The 18,203-nt window shown below is 52.6% G+C and overlaps 3 protein-coding genes across 8 annotated transcripts in view; 1 reads left to right on the top strand and 2 right to left on the bottom strand.

Annotated features, from left to right (window-relative positions):
- Positions 1 to 2: 2 nt before the first annotated feature.
- LOC307182510 (uncharacterized protein C1orf226 homolog) lies at positions 3 to 17,328 on the bottom strand. The gene is made up of 3 exons (XM_079913843.1): positions 17,209 to 17,328; positions 2,662 to 2,971; positions 3 to 1,840 (listed from the first exon to the last, which is right to left on the bottom strand). The coding sequence occupies exons 2-3, from the start codon at positions 2,958 to 2,960 to the stop codon at positions 1,342 to 1,344; spliced, it is 798 nt and encodes a 265-aa protein (XP_079769969.1). The 5' UTR covers positions 2,961 to 2,971; positions 17,209 to 17,328; the 3' UTR covers positions 3 to 1,341.
- Positions 6,891 to 10,492, top strand: SPATA46 (spermatogenesis associated 46; the record flags this gene model as incomplete). 2 transcript variants are annotated; one of them, XM_079928078.1, is made up of 3 exons in its annotated part: positions 6,891 to 7,841; positions 9,192 to 9,305; positions 9,966 to 10,492. In XM_079928078.1, the coding sequence occupies exons 1-3, from the start codon at positions 7,643 to 7,645 to the stop codon at positions 10,490 to 10,492; spliced, it is 840 nt and encodes a 279-aa protein (XP_079784204.1). In that variant the 5' UTR covers positions 6,891 to 7,642. The 2 variants fall into 2 exon arrangements, with proteins under 2 accessions (XP_079784204.1, XP_079784205.1); XM_079928079.1 differs by lacking the exon at positions 9,192 to 9,305.
- The window catches only part of NOS1AP (nitric oxide synthase 1 adaptor protein), a 289,665-nt gene continuing 288,329 nt past the window's right edge, over positions 16,868 to 18,203 (bottom strand). For all 5 annotated transcript variants that reach the window (XM_079913809.1, XM_079913810.1, XM_079913813.1 and 2 more), the window contains one exon: positions 16,868 to 17,361. In XM_079913809.1, coding sequence (XP_079769935.1) covers positions 16,946 to 17,361 — 416 coding nt within the window. In that variant the 3' untranslated portion in view covers positions 16,868 to 16,945. The remainder of the gene's footprint in view (positions 17,362 to 18,203) is intronic.

Genomic DNA, 18,203 nt, shown 5'->3' with positions numbered 1-18,203 from the left:
CGGGGACCCAGCCACCTTGCTCAAAAAAAGGCATGTTCTCTTCTTGCTGCAAAGGCCCCCGGGGTTGGGATCACCCCCCGACAGGGTCTCTTGGCCACAGGAAAACAGCATGACAGGACCCCTGGTGGGAGACAGGAACACAGACGTGGGTTAACCCAGGAGGGCAGAACCAGTGGGGCTGTGTGAACTGTCAGTCCTTCACAGAGACCCCAGAGGCAGGCAGGTAGACAGCACCTTCTGTACGAGAGCGGAGCGCCTCCTACTTAAGCGTGGCCTGCTCCACGGTTCCTACCACAATCCAACCTCTCACACTTCTCACCTTGCTTCCTGCACTTACCACGCCTAGACCCTAGAACTACATCACATCACGCTGTGGAAACCCTGAAAAGCTGCTCTGAGCCCTTACGACTACTCTTTCCCCATCCCGTTTTCACTGCCTCCCCCACTACTGCTCTGGGTTCTCTCGGGACCAGCTCCCTGGACGCCAGGTTCCTGGGCCCTCCCCGCCAAACAAAATCAGAACGTGCTCTGCTGCTTCTGCCAGGGCCTGCCTAGCCCTGTCTTCACGCACAGCAAGGGAAGCCCGGGTCTCTTCTGTGCAAGGAGCCCGAGCGTAGCTGGCTGCATCATCTTGCCCAGTGCCTCTCCACACTCCCATGCCGGGCAGGCGCTCTCGGTGGCTGGCTCCGTGCCCTGCCTCAGGCTAGAAGAGACACACCCTGTGAACCCGGGGTGTCGACACGGCTGCCCGAGGTCTCAGGTCCGGTAAGCACTGCCCCCGGCTTGCATCCACACGGGCAGAGGCGAGGTAACAACCCAAGGGCCTGTGCTGTCTTGGGGTCAGGAGGAGCTGTGGCTGGGCTGTGCTCAGGGTATGCGGCTTTCTGGGCCTGGGCCCATCATCGAGCCAAACCCGTCATCCCTCATCCAGCCTGATTCCTCCGGAGGCAGGAGGCCTCTGGCCCCCAGGGAGGAGAAGGAAGGAACCAGGAGGGCATGGGATGGAGAAGAGCAGGAAGCATGTGGGAGCCAGGCAGAGAGAATACCCTTCATCCTGGGCTGCTGGCCTTGCAGGTCAGTGGGAAGCCAGGGCAACTCGGAGCAGAGGCGCCCTGGTATCCAAGGGCTGCAGCCAGCACGCCGAGGAGCCATTCCACGGACGGACTCTTGAACTAGGACTACACATGGACTTGTGGCGCTGCAGCAGCCCGTGTGGAAGACTGGCTCTGCTGAGCCTTGTGCAAGCAGGACACACAGCAGGGTGGAGCCGGGGCAAGGGCCAGGGTGTGCGGTGAAGAAGCGAGCAGAGGGGAGGGGGTCTCAGCAGGAGCAGAAGCAGCTCTACTCAAAGGACAGCAGGTCTGGGTGAGGGCCCTCCATGTCAAGGCTGGAGGTCCGTGCCCGAGGAGGCGGGCTGCTGTCCTCCAGAGGGTCAGCCAGGCTGATGGGGCTCAGGCTGAGTTTGAGGCCGTTTCTCTCGATGAGGCCAGGGGAGGAGGCCCTTCGGCACTCAGTCACCTTTAGCTTCGGTTCGTCCTGGTTGTCCTTGTGGATTAGGTCAGGTACCGACAGGGAAACCTCTCCATTGGGCAGAGCCTCGCCCCTGTCCACCATTTCCATGATGGCCTCTGGCTGTGAAGCATCTGCTGGGCTGGGCTGGGCAGTGGGAGGGGAGTCCTGGGGCTGCCCAGGTGACAGCTCTGTCCCATACTCCAGACTGCTTAGGACTGGCTGCGATGAAATCAGCATGTCCTGGGTGGTCTTCAGGGCCCGAGGGGTTCGCTTCCTGGTGGTAGGAGGCGGGGGATCCAGCCGAGGGAATGCTTCCTGCAGGGATGACCTATAAGGTTGGTGACATGAGCTGACATAAGGCTGGAGAGACACCGTGCTGCACCTTCCACTCACCCACCCGGGAAGGGCTTTTCGCTCCGGGCTCTCGTTCTTGGTTTAGCGTGCGAGTCTCGGCAGTTGGAGCACAAATGGCTTTGGGCCTGTCACCTCCTCACTCGGTGTTCACAACAGCACGAAGTGTTAACACTGGGACCACTGGTGAACCGCGTCCCGTCAGAACCTACACAATAGCCCTGAAAAGCGCATCACCACTTGGGGAGTGTAGGTGTCTAAAACGAGGCTGGATACGGGAGGGCTGCCAAAGCAGGCTCCCCTCCCCCCTGACCGGTGGGTTCCACCAGACGCCGGCTTCTCCACTACCAACAGTCAGGGCAGCACTTCTCAGGCGTGGCTGGGTGTCAGAATCCCCCCGGGGAGCTTCCGGCAATGCCTGGGTTTGAATCCAGCTCTGCCATTTACTAACTTTGTAACCTTAAGCTCCTCACGTTACCTCTCTGAACCTGCTTTACCTGCAAAATGGAAATGATATACTTCATCTCAGAAGGCTGTTTCAGGGTTCGGTAAAATAACGCAGCGGAAGCACAGCACGGTGCTAGGACATGATGGGCACGCCGTAAACGTCAGCCGTGGTGGGAGCATTGAAGCCGGCTCCCGCAAACATGGCCCGATCCTTCAGCTGTTCTTTACGTGACAACCTCCGTCCCTACCCCAAGGCCATTCTCCCCTCTAGACACTACAGTTTGTCGCAGGCCTCTTCCAGTGGGTCCAGACCCGTAAGGATGTCAGGGCGGGAGGGAGAGATGCACTCACCTTCCGTCATCCACGTCAGCCCCGCCGGCCAGCTGGGCCCCTGCAGTCTTGTTGACCTCCATCGTGCCCACGCTGCCCAGGCTCGAGGGCTCTTTTCTCCGCAGGAAGTCGTTAACCTTGGCCCCCATGGCTTTGCCCAGGTTCTTGAGGTGCTGGCTGCTGCCCACCCAGAGTCCAGGCCCTCCGGGCTCCACAGACCCCAGGGCGGCAGAGCTGGGGGCCGCGGGCCTGGACACGTGGGGGAAGGAGCGGCTTGGCTGGAGCTTTGGAGTGAGGGCCGTGTTCAAGTTCTCAAACATGCTGTGGTCGACTACAAACAAAGAGGGAAAGACAGAGAGCCGGTGAGGGGAGGGGAGGGGGGCCTCGACCCCATCACTTTTGATACCACACCCACAACTTGTAACTTCATGAGGTTTTGGAAATAGTCAAGAGGGAGGCAGCAAAGACACTCTTGAACCTTCCGATCCAGTTGTTCTGATGGGATGTGGGACCAGAAATTCTAGTTCTGCCTCACCCAGGTTAATCAGTGATGAACTCTAGCCACAAAAAAGCTAACGTATCCCTTTAAACATGCCTCCTTGACTCATGGCTTAACCCCTTACCTTGGGGTCACCAGGCCCTTTGAAGTAAAGACAAACAAGGATGAAGCAATGAGATGTGACATTTTTACACTGCCATGAGCACATGTGGAGCTCTCTGACTCAGGCGCTGGGGTAGAAGCTGGTGGAGGGATGGCAAGTATGAGGCTGGGAGTTGGAAGCTCCCTGCTAAAAAGTTACATGTGTAGCACGTTTTCTCCATGAAAAATGCTCACTTCTCTTGGAGGTGGAACTTGGGAGAATGGGACAGCTGCATGCAGAGAGATGCTAAGTGGTGGTTCAGAACCAGTTCACGCCAAGTGGACAAAGCACTTGGTGCCAAGGAAGCAGGAGGAAGCTGACAAACGCCAGCTCACTTAATCTTCACAAGCTAGTAAGGTGGGGCATGGTAAGATTTCTCTTTACAGAGGAAGAAGACGGGGCTCAGAGTAATGAACTGCTGGGCCCGAGGTCACAGCCCAATTACTGGCACAGTGGGAACTAGAACCCAGGTTTTCTCACCTAAAGCTCAGGGCTCTTGCCACTACTTCTCCTGCCTTGCAATGGAATAAATGCCTAAATATGCCTCGTGCACAGTCTGCCTCTCAGGGATCTCTGTTCGGCTGGAAAGATTAACTCAAAGGGCTGGGAGGAGACCCACTGGGTTGTAAACACTTGCAGGGCAGAAGCCATGTCTCATTCATCTTTGTGTCTTTAACAGCTAGCCTGGGTGTGGCACACAGTAGGTGCTCAATAAATACCCTGAAATGCAGATAGAGAATCGTGGAGACCGAGACCACAGTAGCTCCGAGGTCTGTAGTTGGAATGGCTAGAGCTCAGGGCTCTAAGCCACGCTGTCCACACACTTGCACAGAGGCAGCCTCTCCCCACCAGGAAATCCAGCTCAGGCCTCAGTGCAGCCAGACCCACTCTGGGGCCTTGGAAGCAGGCTTGAGGTTGCTGTCCTTACCAGCTACTCCAGATATTCTGTCGGTCTCAGAGGAGGAGAGCGATTTGGGCATAGGCTCTGCTCCTGGTCAATACCTCTGCTAAGTGCCTACTCCTGCCGAGCCTTCCTAAGAGTAACTGAGGTTAGGGTATACGTTTTCTTCCGTTGAACTTTTGCATAAAGCAATTCTCTGCTCTGCACTGCTGAGTCCTGGGCACTGGGGAGCATTTCTCTTTATTGTGGTTTTACGCAGAGATATCCCTTCTGAGCCAACTACCTCAATAAGCCATATGCTAAGGGTCTTCGGGCAGCAGGAGGAAGCTGTGGGAGGAGTGGAGATCTCCCCCTGTGATGAACCCCACAGTCTTCACCTCTGTAACTGCCCCTAACCCACGTGCAAGAAAAGCACCACTGCAGGGGACATGCTAGGAACTCGACTAGAGCATCCCTGGGACACGGGGCACAGAGCCGACTGGTTCAGGCTGGCTGGGCTCCAGACGTAGACCCAGCACACTAGGAGGAGATCCCGGCCCATCCCACAACAGGGGTATCGACTCTTAAGTCTTCTCCTGAGAGTATAAATCTTGCCATGTCATCCACTTTTGCATAATTTACCTATCATGTCCCATATCCTTCTAATTTTTCTTTAATCGTGAACTCTGCAAACTAGCAGAGAAGCCTTTGGAAACTAAAGCATTTAATGATTTCCCCCCCAAACCAGAAAGTATTGGGGCCACCATGAAACTAGAGCAAATGTTCAAGAGATATATGCCAGGGAAGAGGGCCAATCCCCACCACTTTCGGGTTCATATAGTTCTGTGGCTGTTTCCTTACTGGTTTAATGTGAGTGTTCAGAGCAGACACATTCACTTCTAAAAGTGTAAGTACCAGAAACACCTGGCAAAGTGACTTGTAAATTGTGAGCCCCTTTGATTATAATTATTGAAGAAACACATTCTAAGAAACATAAATAACTTTTGGATTAAGCACCATTTTAGATTTCCTGTACTTCTTGTTTCTCTACCCTTCAGGATGTATACACTGAATTCTTAAGTAATTTAAAGATAGCTCATCATATACTCTCTTCATAATTCTCTTAAGTCTTCTGGTAAATACATCTTGTCTTTAATAATAAAGTAAGTCCCTTGATGGGAAGAAGCATCTTAAGTGACATTTTTTGTCTATAATGTTCAGCATAGGGCCTTGCACAACAGTAGGCATTTAATAAATTCATTGAATTGACTTTTGATATGAATACTTAAAACTGACTGCATTATGGGCTAACATCGTAGAAAAGCTATTCCCCAAGGCTTTTTCCATTTACAAAAGACACTCAAAACCCCCTCCTCCGGGAGCGGTCCACGGGGGCTCTTGAGGTCAGGCCGGGAAAAACTGCCCTTCTCTCCAAAGCAGGACTCTGGCTGGGGCTCCCTTCATCTTTACATCTGAGGGATGTGCAGCGAGCCCCTTTCCTGCTGGAGGCACTAATGACCCCACACTCTGTCAGGACGGGAGGCTTGGTGGCTCAGAAAATAATGGTGATGGCAGAAAGAAAGGTGACTGGATCCCAACCAGGTGGCCCTCCTAACAGCACCCCCCAGCATGCACATAGCCAAGCAGAGGGGAGCATCTGGGGCCAAAGTCATCCAAAAGAAAGACAGTATCTTACCTGTCCGAGAAAGGGGCTCGGAAAGCAGGCGGGAAACAAACGAGAGAGAGAGACACATTTTATGTAGTGACCGACCACTATGGGAGTGTCAGCTCCCGTCTGGGTCACCAGCAACAGCCCACCAAGAGGATATAGCACGCAAGACAGGGGTCCTGCTATGAGGAGTGTAACAGACCTGGATGACCAGGTTCCCGTATGCTTTTTAATAAACCAAAACAGAGCTGTATTTTAAAAATTCTACAAACAGGTGCTGGTGCAGCCTCCTGTATTTCCCCCAATGTTCTGAGGCCCCTTTACATTAAGTATATCTGAAGTTCCTAGCTGGCAGTGGGAGGAATGCAATGGGCCAAGGCAACATGAAATTCTAAGTCTTCTGGATCCTGTGTACGTCACTCGTTTTTTTGCTGTCTCGTTTCCAACATGTGAATCCCTAGATTTTCGACCGGAAAGACGTTCATTCATCCACTCCAACCGTCTAAATTAACAAAATGGGAAAGGCAGGTGGCAGAGAGGTCTGCCTAATACCGCACAGGGAGGTAACGGCAGAGCAGGGGTTAGAACTCACATAGACTGACTCCCAGACCCACGATCCTTCTCTACACCATGACGGCCAAGTGAGACTGCCAATACCCTCAAAGTTGCCAAGGTACACGGCGTCAAGTTACACCCTATCACGTTCTAACGTTCCAAACCAGGCTATGAAGGAGGTCCATGAGATCTCATTCTCCGCACTGTCCTGCAAATGTTTAAGTACTGTGAATAAACACGGGCGGGAAGACAACTCTGGAATCTCACATGCACATGCTAACTCACACTTGCTCCACACACTGTGAGGGGAGCCCACTGCTGACTACGGGCTGGGCCAGACCTTTCCCACCCAGCACAAACATACCCACCTTTAGATCTAAAGCCCTGTATGCATCTAGTCATGATGATCTAGAATGGGGCACCTTCAAGCTCATCTTTCAACCCTCTAGCTAGCAGGCTGGCCAGGTTGTTACATGACAGAAGGGAAGCAAAGAGAAGAGGCTACCTCGTCACTCTGAGTACATAGCCTTACTACCAAATTGCTTATAATGAGCAAAATGGTGCTAAGTCACCCATTTATGTTTTAGTCATTTGCTAAAAACAGACAGCACCATTTAAAACAGTATTTGGTCCCTATTCTTAGGACGTGCATATTGAAGTATTTAGGCACAAAGGGACATTATGTTTGTAATTTACCTTCAAATATCTCAGAAAAAAAATGTAGACACACAGAGAGGCAGAGAGGGAGGGAGGGAATTGATAAGACAAATGGAGTAACATGTTAACAATAGGAAAATCTAGATACAGGTTACGTGGGTGTTCTCTGTTCAAATTTTATTTTTGCAGCTTTTTATAAGTTTGAAATTATTTCCAAAGAGAAATGTAAAAAAATATACCCCAAACCAAAAAAAACAGAAACTAACGTAAAACAACAAAAACATCTGGTGACAGAGGTTAGGCAGATGAAAAAAGCAAAGAGGTCATTAAGAGAGGACAGAGGATCCCAGAGCTGGGGGTGGTGACAGCAACGACATGGAAAAGGGACACTAGAGAACAGAGGGGGCGCATAGACAACATCGCTATCAGGTCTCTACTACATTCCTCCCTCTCTCTGGGTATCCCCAATCAAGACAGGCCACGGAAGAATGACAAGTGAAAAACATCTTTAAAATTTTTTTATCTTGCTTGCTACAGACCCCATCCATCTTCCGAGAGGGATAACCTCCCTGGCGAGTAGAATCATGTGGCCTTTTTGTGATGTCAGCTGAGCTCAGAATGTTTATTGCCTGGACAACCCAACCAGCCTCCTGGAAGCAGGCGTGTGTGACCTCCATACACTTCAGTAGTCAGAATATGGAGAACTTCTCACTCCTCAGCATTTCTGGACCTCGAATCTCTTCCTCTGCTCTGAGCACTTTTCCTGATATCACGCCCTCACGTGCCACCAGCTTGCCAGGTAAACTCTCGTGCCACTAGGGCCACAAAAATGTGGTTTTCTGAAGCTTGTAATTGAGTACTCTACCAGATCATGTTACAGGACCACGATTTAGTGAGAAAGTCAAATTACACGTGGGGAGAAAATAATTTTTCAAAATGTTGCCTACATGGTAAGTAGTTCCTGCTGTTGATTCATTTCTTGCAAGGGAAGGATGGGGGAAACATTTGTTATCAGGCTTTTTTCCCCCTCTGAATCTGCATGAACCCTCAAAGTGACAGTTTGTCTAAGTAAGGAGTATGTACTAGTTTCAGCCCTGTTTTGACAACCTGGAGAAGATCTAGACTTATCAATCCATCAGAAGGAACCTAAGGCAGGGGGGAACTGATGAGCCTATCCTGGAATAAAGTTGAATGTGCTGAGGACTTGCTATTCAAAGCATGGTCCATGGACCTGCAACGTCACCATCACCTGGGAGCTTGTCAGAAAAAGGCAGAATCTCAGGCCCTACCTCAGACCCGCTGAATCAGAATCTGCATTTTTAACAAGATCTCCAGGTGATTCCTATGCACATGAAAGTCTGAGAAATGCTGTTCTGTGAAGTGGTTCTCCTAAGCATCCGTTTGCCTATACACGGGACATTTGTATCCGTTTCCCAAACTGAGCACAGCCACTGCTCTGCGATTTGAGGCAAGCCAGCTTCTTAATCCAAGTATTAGCAACCATCAGGCAGCTGGGGTCCACCTGAACACTCTCTGGCTGTGGGTGGGAGGCGTTTTAATTGGAGAAATGGGCTTCTCGTCCTCAAAGGGATCTTGTAACATAGCTACGCGGTCCTCGACCAGACTCCCTCCTCTGGGCCCTCCAGGGACCCAAAGGCTGCAATGCAGAGTGAAAACACACACACACACACACACACACACACACACACACACACACACACACACACACACACACACACACACACACACACACACACACACACACACTCTCTCTCTCTCTCTCTCTCTCTCTCTCCCCCTCCCCCTCTCCCTCCCCCTCTCCTCCCCCCCCCCTCTCTCTCAGCTGCAGGAGGGTCAAGAGCGGGGAGGGCCAGGCAGAAAGCTGTCGTCTGGTCCACATCTTATATTCTTCTTTGGAGAGGACCTTTCCAGGGCCTCAATGACACCAGCACCCCATTTGGAATTCCCCAGGAGGTCATCCAGAATAGCTCTGCCTATGTGGATGCCACAAAGGTCATTGTTTTGCTTCAGTTTTGCAGTGCCTTAAAGCACCAAGGTTGAACCTCTAGGTATGTCTCGGGGGGAGGGGCCCCAACAAGAGGACGCCCAACCTTGCTCAGCTCACCAGAGTGTTTCCTCTGTAACCCAGGCATTGCAAAGACTGTGTCTCCTACTGAGGCGTCCAGCCCAGCTCAGGCCCTGCCACCCCAGTACCAAAGCGGCGCTCTCCGGCATGGGGTGCACAACACGGTGCTCTCAGCAGGTGAGGCCTTCTCTGACTCAGATGGGCACATGTGAGAAGCTGGGGGAACAGGGGCTGCTCCCCTAAGGGCAGGGTGCCTGTGTGTGGGATCGCCGCGTGCTGCCTGTCCCCACTGCAGTCTCCTGTCCGGTGCTTCCTTTAGCAGAGACCTGCAGGTCTGTGAAGTCCTCTGCTTCTCCTCTCCTGTCTCTCAGGCTGAGGGAGAACAGCACTTTCTGCCTGACTGGGCTGTTGCAGGCAGACAGTGAGGCTGGAGAAACGGCCACAACCAGTGGTGGTAGAAAGAGGGGCTCTAGGAGGCCAGAGGTCTGGCTGCCTGCTGAGCCACCTGTGTCTATCCTCAGAGGAGGCAGAGGAAAGGTGCCTGCAGGGAGGGATGCACCTGACAAACGCCAAGGCTTAGTCATTGCAAGGGGAATCTCTACCTAGAGATCAAACTGCTTTTCTCTGGACAGCAGGAAGGAAGGCCTTAGCCTGCTCTCCCCACCCCATCCTCTGTCTGCTCTCAGAACTGCACTCAAGGAGGGGCAGAGGTAACCTGAGGTCCTGCCTGACTACCTGCTTTCTTGCCCTTCTGCTTCTCCACCCGGCCTCCAGCCACCCCAGGTCTCACTGCTCCCTGCCCGGCTCGAGGCTCAGACCCAGCCCTTTCCTTTGCAGGCTGCATCTCGGGGGACCCCCCAAACAGAGAGAAGCTGAGGAGGAATTGCACCATCTACCGGCCCTGGTTCTCCCCTTACAGCTACTTTGTATGCAAGGACAGAGAGAGCCACCTGGAGACCTACAGCTTCCCAGAGGTGCAGCGGGACGAGGGCAGGGGGGACAGCTGCCTCCCAGAGGACACGGCTGAGAGCATCTGCTCATCCTCCTCCTCCCCAGAGAACACCTGCCCCCAAGAGGCCACCAAGAAATCCAGACACGGCCTGGATTCCACAGACTACATCACATCCCAGGACATCCTAATGGCCTCCAAGTGGTACCCGGCCCAGCAGAACGGCTACAAGTGTGCGGCCTGCTGCCGTATGTACCCGACGCTGCACTCCCTCAAGAGCCACATCAAGGGGGGCTACAAGGAGGGTTTCAGCTGCAAGGTGTACTATCGCAAGCTCAAAACCCTCTGGGGCAAGGAGCAGAAGGGCCGGCCGGGAGACAGGCTTTCCTCAGGCAGCTGCCAGGCCTTCAAGTAGGCCTGCTGGGTGGCGGCAGCTGTCTTGTTAGCGGACAACGCTTTAGGTAAACAGGAGATGATGCCTATTTATGTCTCTACAGAGAGACCAATAAACCAAAGTTAGTGACAGCCTTCTGTCAAGTCTGAGGTCACCCTGTACCACCTGTCCTTCTCAGTCCCTGGTCCCCATCCCATTCCCCTTCTGCTACCGGGTGCCTCGCAACACCAGGCCCATCTCCCTGCCTCTTTTTTTGTTTTGTTTTGTTTTTTGAAAGACAATACCCAAAGTTTGAGACTATCTTCTAAAATGGTGGTTTTCAAAGTGAGGTGCTCAGACCAGCAGTGTGAGCATCCCTGGGGAATTTGTTAGAAATGAAATTCTCAGACCTACAGAATCAGAAACTCTGGGGGGTGGGCCCCTCAATCTGTGTTCTAATTGACCTCTAGGTGATTCTGATGCAGCTCAAGTATGAGAACCACTGTTCTAAGACCCTGGCCTTCCTGTTGGTCCTGTGATGGGTCCTTGCCCTGCACCGTGGGAGAACTCACACTGAGGGAGAAGGGTTGAACGCCCTTTTCTGTCGGTTCCACCAGCAGAATCTCTGCACAGTTTGAAAGCTTCTTAGGTGTTAGATCTTCTGAGGGGTGGAACAGGGAGGACAACATGCCCCACGCATAAGGCAGAAAAGAGGCAAACAGGGCTGGGGCCCATTCCCACCACGTGTACCATGATCCTTCATTTGGAAGGGACATCTCTGGCTGAAGCAAAACAGATCACTTCTGGCCTCGGGGGTATCTTTACATGGCTCTGTTGAGTCATGTCTGAAAAGCCGGGTAAACATGTGAAAACACTGCTTCCTAGTACCAAGAAATGTCCCAGCAGACAGCCCTGACCCTTATTCCATTTCTGAGCAAACCTCATAGCCAACTCTGACCCAGAAAAACGGATGAGCATCAAGGGTGCAGCAAGGACATCGGTTTTGCCCATTATGTGGTTACAGAAAAAAGAGCTTATGTTTGATGGTCTTATTTTTAGGCCTTATTTACCTGTCATTTCATCTCCCTAATGACTCAGTGGGCCCTTTCACTGCAAGGGGGCATTTCCTTTCTGGGACCCTGGCACCAACCCTCCCCTTGTGTCTGCTTCCCCACTGCTTGGCCAATGGGTTAGGGTGGAGGATCTCCCCTTACCCTTCCAGGGGTCACATACTTAAGTCTTCCGAAGCCCCACTTTATAGTTTGGCCAAGCTGCTTCTGCTTATCACTGTTCTGCTAAAATATCATTGGTGGGGGCTTCCCTGGTGGCACAGTGGTTGAGAGTCTGCCTGCCGATGCAGGGGACGCGGGTTCGTGCCCCGGTCCGGGAAGATCCCACATGCCGTGGAGCGGCTGGGCCCGTGAGCCATGGCTGCTGAGCCTGTGCATCCAGAGCCTGTGCTCCACAACGGGAGAGGCCACAACAGTGAGAGGCCCGCGTACCGCAAAAATAAAAAATATATATCATTGGTGGTTCTTTTGTGAGAGACAGGCTGGCTCACACCCCCATCACACACCAGTCCCTTGCTGTGAGAGCACTCCCAGTCCTGCACCCAGTTCCCCACTCTTTCCCTCACCCTCTACCCACTAAGTCAGAGTCCCAGAGTCTACTTGATTTGCAGGCTCCAGCTGGCCTGGGAGCCAGGACATGCAGGGTCCCACCCACTCACTGAGGGGCAGGGTGGTCTTCAGGCAGCCCTGACATTATTCCATTGCTTCCAGGGCCCGGTTCCCGGAGGGAGCAGATGAGTGACTCTGGCAAGTCTTTAGTCCTCACCCTGAGCTCCTGCTTTCCTAAATGGAAAGGGCACCGGAGCCCCCGGAGGCTTCTCCTTACAGACGCTACTATGCACGTGTGTCCCCTCGACAGGGCTCCTGAGGGAGTACAAGGAGGGGGACACGGAATGGACTTGAGGAGACCGGTCGCAGTCTCAGCATGGTCTGTGGCAGGACCAGGCGTGGAATCACTCCTCATCTGGTCTCTCTCCCTCTGCCCAGCCCTCACTCCCTCCTCCAGGGCACCCACATCATGGGCACAGAGCACAGCTTAAAAAAAAAAAAAAGGAGAGAGAGAGAGAGAAATCCACCCAAAGGCCAGGGACTGAGCCCAAGGGCCACAGCACACGCTAATCATGGCCTGGCAGGTGCGAGAATTTAGCGTTTTCTCCCTAAGGACAGGGTACTTTCCACCTTTCACATTTAACGTAGGGTCATTATGACCCCAGTAGCTTTCTCAGTACAGAGCTCTGAATAGTTTCCGCTCAGCAGAAAATGCACGCAGAGCACAACTGCACCGAGCAGAACAAACACGGCCCCCCCCACCCAGTTAATGAGGGGGTAAACTGTATTGTGCCCTGGGCCACTGCCAGGCATTCTGTTGGGTGCTTCTAAAATACCATCGCATCTACTCTTCATTATAGCCTTATGTGGTGTGTTGCATTCCCATTTTACAGATAAGAAAATAAGGCTCAGTTCAGTTCACTCAGCCAGAAAAGGGCAGAGGATATGTGTAACCCTGGTTGATCTGACCCTCCAACTTTCCTTCAGGCCTGGCCTACCAAAGTATCAGGTTTAACAAGACCTCTGCCTTCAAAATGGCTATGCGTTCCAGTCAGGGGAGCCTGGTTTTCACGATGTGGGTTTTGCGAGATCCTGCAGCTCCGTATTTCTCTAACATCCTCTCTGCCGGCATCCCTCCTCCCCTTTCATTTCTACTCCCTGCAGGAAAGCCCACACCTCAACGAGTCAGGCCTCCTCTGCTGAGCTGTGTGTCAGTGACACCATAACCCTTCTAGGCAGGTGTGGGAAGAAGTCTGTTTGCCTCCACTATGGACATTCCTGGAATGGGCCCATCCAGAAACCTACCAACTACATATTTCAGACATTTAGTCGGGGAGTCAGTGAAATTTTATAATCTTGATGATCTTAGTTATATCTGAAAATATCTATGATGTACTTTTTCAAGCACTCAAAATTTGCTGCTGCCGCCAGTATAGTCCAGTGATGTCTGGAGTTTGAAAAGACCTGGGGTTTGGGAGAGTCCAAAAAAAAAAAAACGGGTATAGCCTAGGCATTACTGACATTTTGGGCTGGATAATTCTTTGTGGCGAGGCTGTTCTGTTCACTGTAGAATATTTAGCAACATCCCTGGCTTCCAACCACTATGTGTCAATAGCCTCCTTCCGAGTTGTGACAACCAAAAACGTCTCCAGACGTCACCGAACATCCAGCCCTTGGGGGAGCGAAATCGCCCTTGGATAAGAACCGTTGGTACAGCCCGATCCTGCAAGGCTGGTCTGAATCAACTGCCCCTGAAGGCACCACCTTCCCCCGCTCCTTGAAGGAACACACGAGTTCTTTCTAAACACCACACACCCTCGGGAATGGTGCGTCACAGAGCTGATGCCACCGGGCTCGGGAAGTTGGGAGGCGGGTGGGGGAAGGAGCAGGTGGAATAGAAAAGGCAAGAAAAGACAATGGAAAAGCTTTTAGAAACAAGAAAGGTTTATTTAGCAAAAGCCACTAGACTAGTGACAACATCCAGGGAGTAAGTGCACTTAACATGAACAGAATCTTTTCCCAGAGAGTTGATCCAACAGAGTTAATGCCACACAGTTTTAGGAAGTAGAGGGCGCAGGGGGAGGGGGCAGAGTGGGAGGAAGCAGTCAGGCAGAGAGAAAATAAAAGGAATACAACCCCTAAATGAGAGTTGAGAGAAGTGAGGCTATGAAGAGGCTTTATAGACAGCATTGGTATAAGCAGGAATATGATTTTCAGTCCCAATATACAGTCCATCCTGTGCAGAGAAGTTCTTTCCTGGCTCCGCAACTGTGGGAGCCTCGTGTACCCAAGAGTCTGCTGGCACCCAGGAAAGGCTGGGGCAGGTACAGTAAGGGAGGCGCCCCTGGTGTCCACTTGTCCTCCATACGGGGCAGAGTAGAAGGATGAAAAAGAGGGGGGCAGGAGTTGAGTTAGCAGAGCAAGAAGCAAGGAGAGAGGAGGACAGGGTGACATTGCTCGGAGATCAGGTCTGCAACATTCCCTTTCCTTCCCAGTGGCTGGTGACCCTTCAAGGCCCCTAGATCTGTCCTTTGTCTCCTTCACCTCCAACACACCTAGTGCGCGCTGGTGTGGGATGCCAACACATAAACCAGCGCTCCAAGGAGGGCCTGAACTGGGGAAAGAATGGGGCCAAGGTGGGTGGAAACCACTGCGGGGCACCCCGAGGGCAAGGGTCTTAAATGGGTCCCAAGTCAGCGGTACATAGAACTAGTCTCTCCAATTCTTCAACCTCTCCACCGTCTCCTTTCTTCCTTCCCTTGGCAAGGTTTTCAAGACCCTTTTAGAAACTATGCCCCCCACCCACTCTTCTCTCCATCCCAAAGAAGCCTCCTCCTACCACATTCCACACACCTAATCCACTGGCCTCTGGCTTTGTCCTCAGCCCCTGCTTGCAGGCAGTGGGCCTGGAGAAGCCAGACCTTCCACTCCCCTGAACACCCCAAATTCTAAGGAGCTAAGAGGTCCCACACTCAAGGAAGCCTGGGTAGGATTTTGTAAGCTAGCTAGAGAGGCTCAGGCAAACCGGACTCCTAACCTCTCTCCTTCGATTTCATGGTTCTTCCTTCCCTGTGTATCTGGACCTACGTCCAATGATTAATCAGAAAGTATAACAAAAACAGGACCACCTCTCTCCAACCAAATGCACATTAGGAAAAGAACACAAATCTACTGTTGATTCAAACACCCTGGAGATTCCCATTCTCTTCTCTCTGGTCACTTCTCACAAGCCTATGCATACGTATACACCTTCCCTCACACGTGTGTGTCAATGCCAGCACACGTGTACACACATGCACACACACACGCACCCGTCCCATTCCACTGACACCCTCGTGCACCAAGGAAGGCTAACACAAAGCTACATTTATTTCCTTAATTTGGACTTTCTGGTCTAGAAGAAATCCAACTGTAGCTATAAGAAAAGATCTGCACTTTCACTTCTATATTTTATAAAGCCAAGTTAGGCTTGAAGAGCTCAACTTTGCAACCACATCCTTACCAACTGATCCCCAAATAATATTGCAGTCTGGGTCTGTGGTTTGCTGTCCAAGATAAAGTCTTATTTCCCCAACACTTGGCACTAGCATGTCTCAGCTCTCTCTTCAGGCACCTTTAAATCTGTTAACAGCCACTTAGGGCCTTATTGGAACCAAGGACAAGTAAGCTAGCCTTCCCTGCCCCAATCAGCTCACTGTACCAGGTGGTAATCTCTAGGCCTAGATGGTAAAAGAGAATTGCACCTGGCACTTTTTACAGGTGTGCTCGAGGCATGCATCCACAGGGAGACAGGTCAAGGGCAAAGTGACTATCGTTTCTGACTTAAGTGGCAGTGATTCTGAAGAGTGGACTTGAGTGGTCTCAGCTACCAGTCTCTGCTTTTTTTTTTTTTTTTTTTTTTTGATCACTACTGCGCAGTGGAAGGGACAGGTTGAGAGGTAAGGCTGGGGGCTCCGGGTCTCTGAGGCTTTTGTAGAGGCAAGAGTGCTACAAAGGCTTCAGCTGGCACAGCCCCCTGAGGCAGGACACAGGGGAGACAGGGCAGCTTTCCAGCCTCCACGTGGATGAGCTGGACTTGCAGGCAGGCGGCGGGCAGGGCATCCACACTGAGGGATCAGACCTAAGTGATCTGGGGCAGGCAAGACGTTGTCCTCCCCACGGGCTTTCACGGCAAGGGCCTGAATGACAGTCAACTCCCAGTCTCCCTCAGGAGCAACACCTGAAGCCCACCTAGAGAAAGTGATTGGATCCAATTCATCTGAAAGCTTATCCCCGCGATGTGACACACCCCAATTCCACATTCACACTGAAAGGACTATCCTGTCTTTCAGCCTTGAGCGTTCGACCTCTACAATCTTTGCAAGGGCCTAGAGAAGGAATTCCTCCCACGAAGGTCGGGGAGAGTTAGGCAACTGGTAGCATCCTGATATCCAAACACAGAGTACCTGAGAAGGTACCGATGGCTTCCCTTCATAGTCGGGACCACAGAAGTGGGGGGGGGGGCGAGGGGGCATCACACGACAGAGCAGGGGAGCCTGATGATGCAGCGGGCAGGGAGCAGGTCCTTCAGCAGCCTGGTGGTCCTCAAGAGGGACCCTCTCCCAAAGCCATGGGCTCCGAGAGGCCCCTTGCCCAACCCCCACCCACCCAGTAGTCGCAAGCAGGAGGCAGGACCTGATTCACTTCTGGGAATCCAATGTCTTCCCCACTTGACCCTCCAAAGCAAAACCCTAATCCTTTTCTGAAACTGTAAACGGTTCGGGGCCCCCGGGTATCCTCAGCAGTGCACATTCGCCGGCAGCCCCTACCCGGGCAGCAGCCAGACTTGGCCCCTCCACACCTCGGCCACGGCCTCCGCCTGCTAGCACCACAGCACCTACACGGCGATCTCATCGTCCAGGCTGTCGCCCAGCTCCTGCCTCTGCAGGACGTTCCGCAGGCGGGGCAGCTCCTCCTGGGACCACGAGTCGCGTTCCTCGCTCTCGTCCGTGTTGGATTCGTACTCCGAGGCGATGCCTGACTCTCGGAACTTGATGAGCTCCAGGCTGCCCAGCAGCGGCTCACCCTGAGCAGGGGGCGGGGTGTCCTCGGGCGGGAGAAAGCGGAAGCACTCCAGCTTCACCAAGCAGTCGCGCCTACCTAAGGGGCTGCCCACTGGGTGGGCGAAGTCGGCCAAGCCCGCGCCCAGGGGTGGCGAGTGCAGGTCCTCTGGCTTCGGGGTCGTGGGGTCACAGAGCACGGGAAGAGCTCCAGAGCGGAAGGTGATCTCCAGCAAGCTATCCTGGGAGCCCACTGGAGTGGGGGGAGAAGAGGGGGAGGGGGCGACATTAGCAAGGTGCTTGGTCTGGAAGCCACCGTTGGCCCACCCAGGTCCCTGGCCAGTTGAGCGAACCCTCACAGGGGCTCTTCAGCTCTTCCTTCCACCCCACACAGCACAGACACGCCAGGCTGAAGGGGACGAGCTCAGGGGAGGTGGTAAGGGCAGGGCAACGATAAGCCCATGATCAGCTGGTGAGGCCCGTGAACGCCTTGAATGGGGTGTGTGGTAGGAAGAAGGTACAAACTGAAGAGCTACCTTAAAAGCATGTAGTAACACTTGGTGCAACCTTGTAAATTGGCATTAATTGGAATACAACAGGGCCTTGATAAACAAAAATAAAAATCCAGAGGGGCTTTCAGAGCGGTGAAGTACAGTGGTTCCCAATCCGTAACTTTGGGCCACTTTAGAAACACAGAGTTATCAGCCCTGCCCCAGATCTACCAATGCAGAACCTCTGTGGGTTGGATCTGGGAATATCCGTCTTTTAAAAAGCTCACGGGATCGTTTGGGAGAACTACTGGTATAACAGGGAAAGCATTAGACCTGGGTCTGAATCTGGGCTCCACACTTTGCTAGGCCTGAAACTGTGGGCTGGTTACTTAACCTCTCTGAGTCCGTTTCCTCATCTGTAAAATGGGCACAGCACCACCTACCACTATAGGGATTAAATGAGATTATGTATACGATCAACAGATATTGGTCCACAGCCAGCGCACACTTAGAGCAGCAGACAACCCAGGGACAAGCTCAGGAGGAAGGCGTGGAGACACGCTGTCTTCTAGTACTTCTCAGTGCAGCCTGGGGGTGGCTGGGA

Source organism: Stenella coeruleoalba (genome assembly GCF_951394435.1).
Source record: "Stenella coeruleoalba genome assembly, chromosome: 1".
Taxonomy (NCBI): Eukaryota; Metazoa; Chordata; class Mammalia; order Artiodactyla; family Delphinidae; genus Stenella; species Stenella coeruleoalba.
The sequence above is the reverse complement of the archived record's forward strand: the minus strand, read 5'-3'. Positions and strand labels throughout refer to the sequence as shown.

What these genes read in the sequence shown, in the direction of transcription:
- LOC307182510 (XM_079913843.1), bottom strand. Translation starts at nt 2,960, where the DNA reads ATGTTTGAGAACTTGAACACGGCCCTCACTCCAAAGCTCCAGCCAAGC. An exon ending in GCTGACGTGGATGACGGAAG is followed by an intron (nt 1,841 to 2,661) that starts GTGAGTGCATCT and finishes CCAACCTTATAG; the next exon opens with GTCATCCCTGCAGGAAGCAT.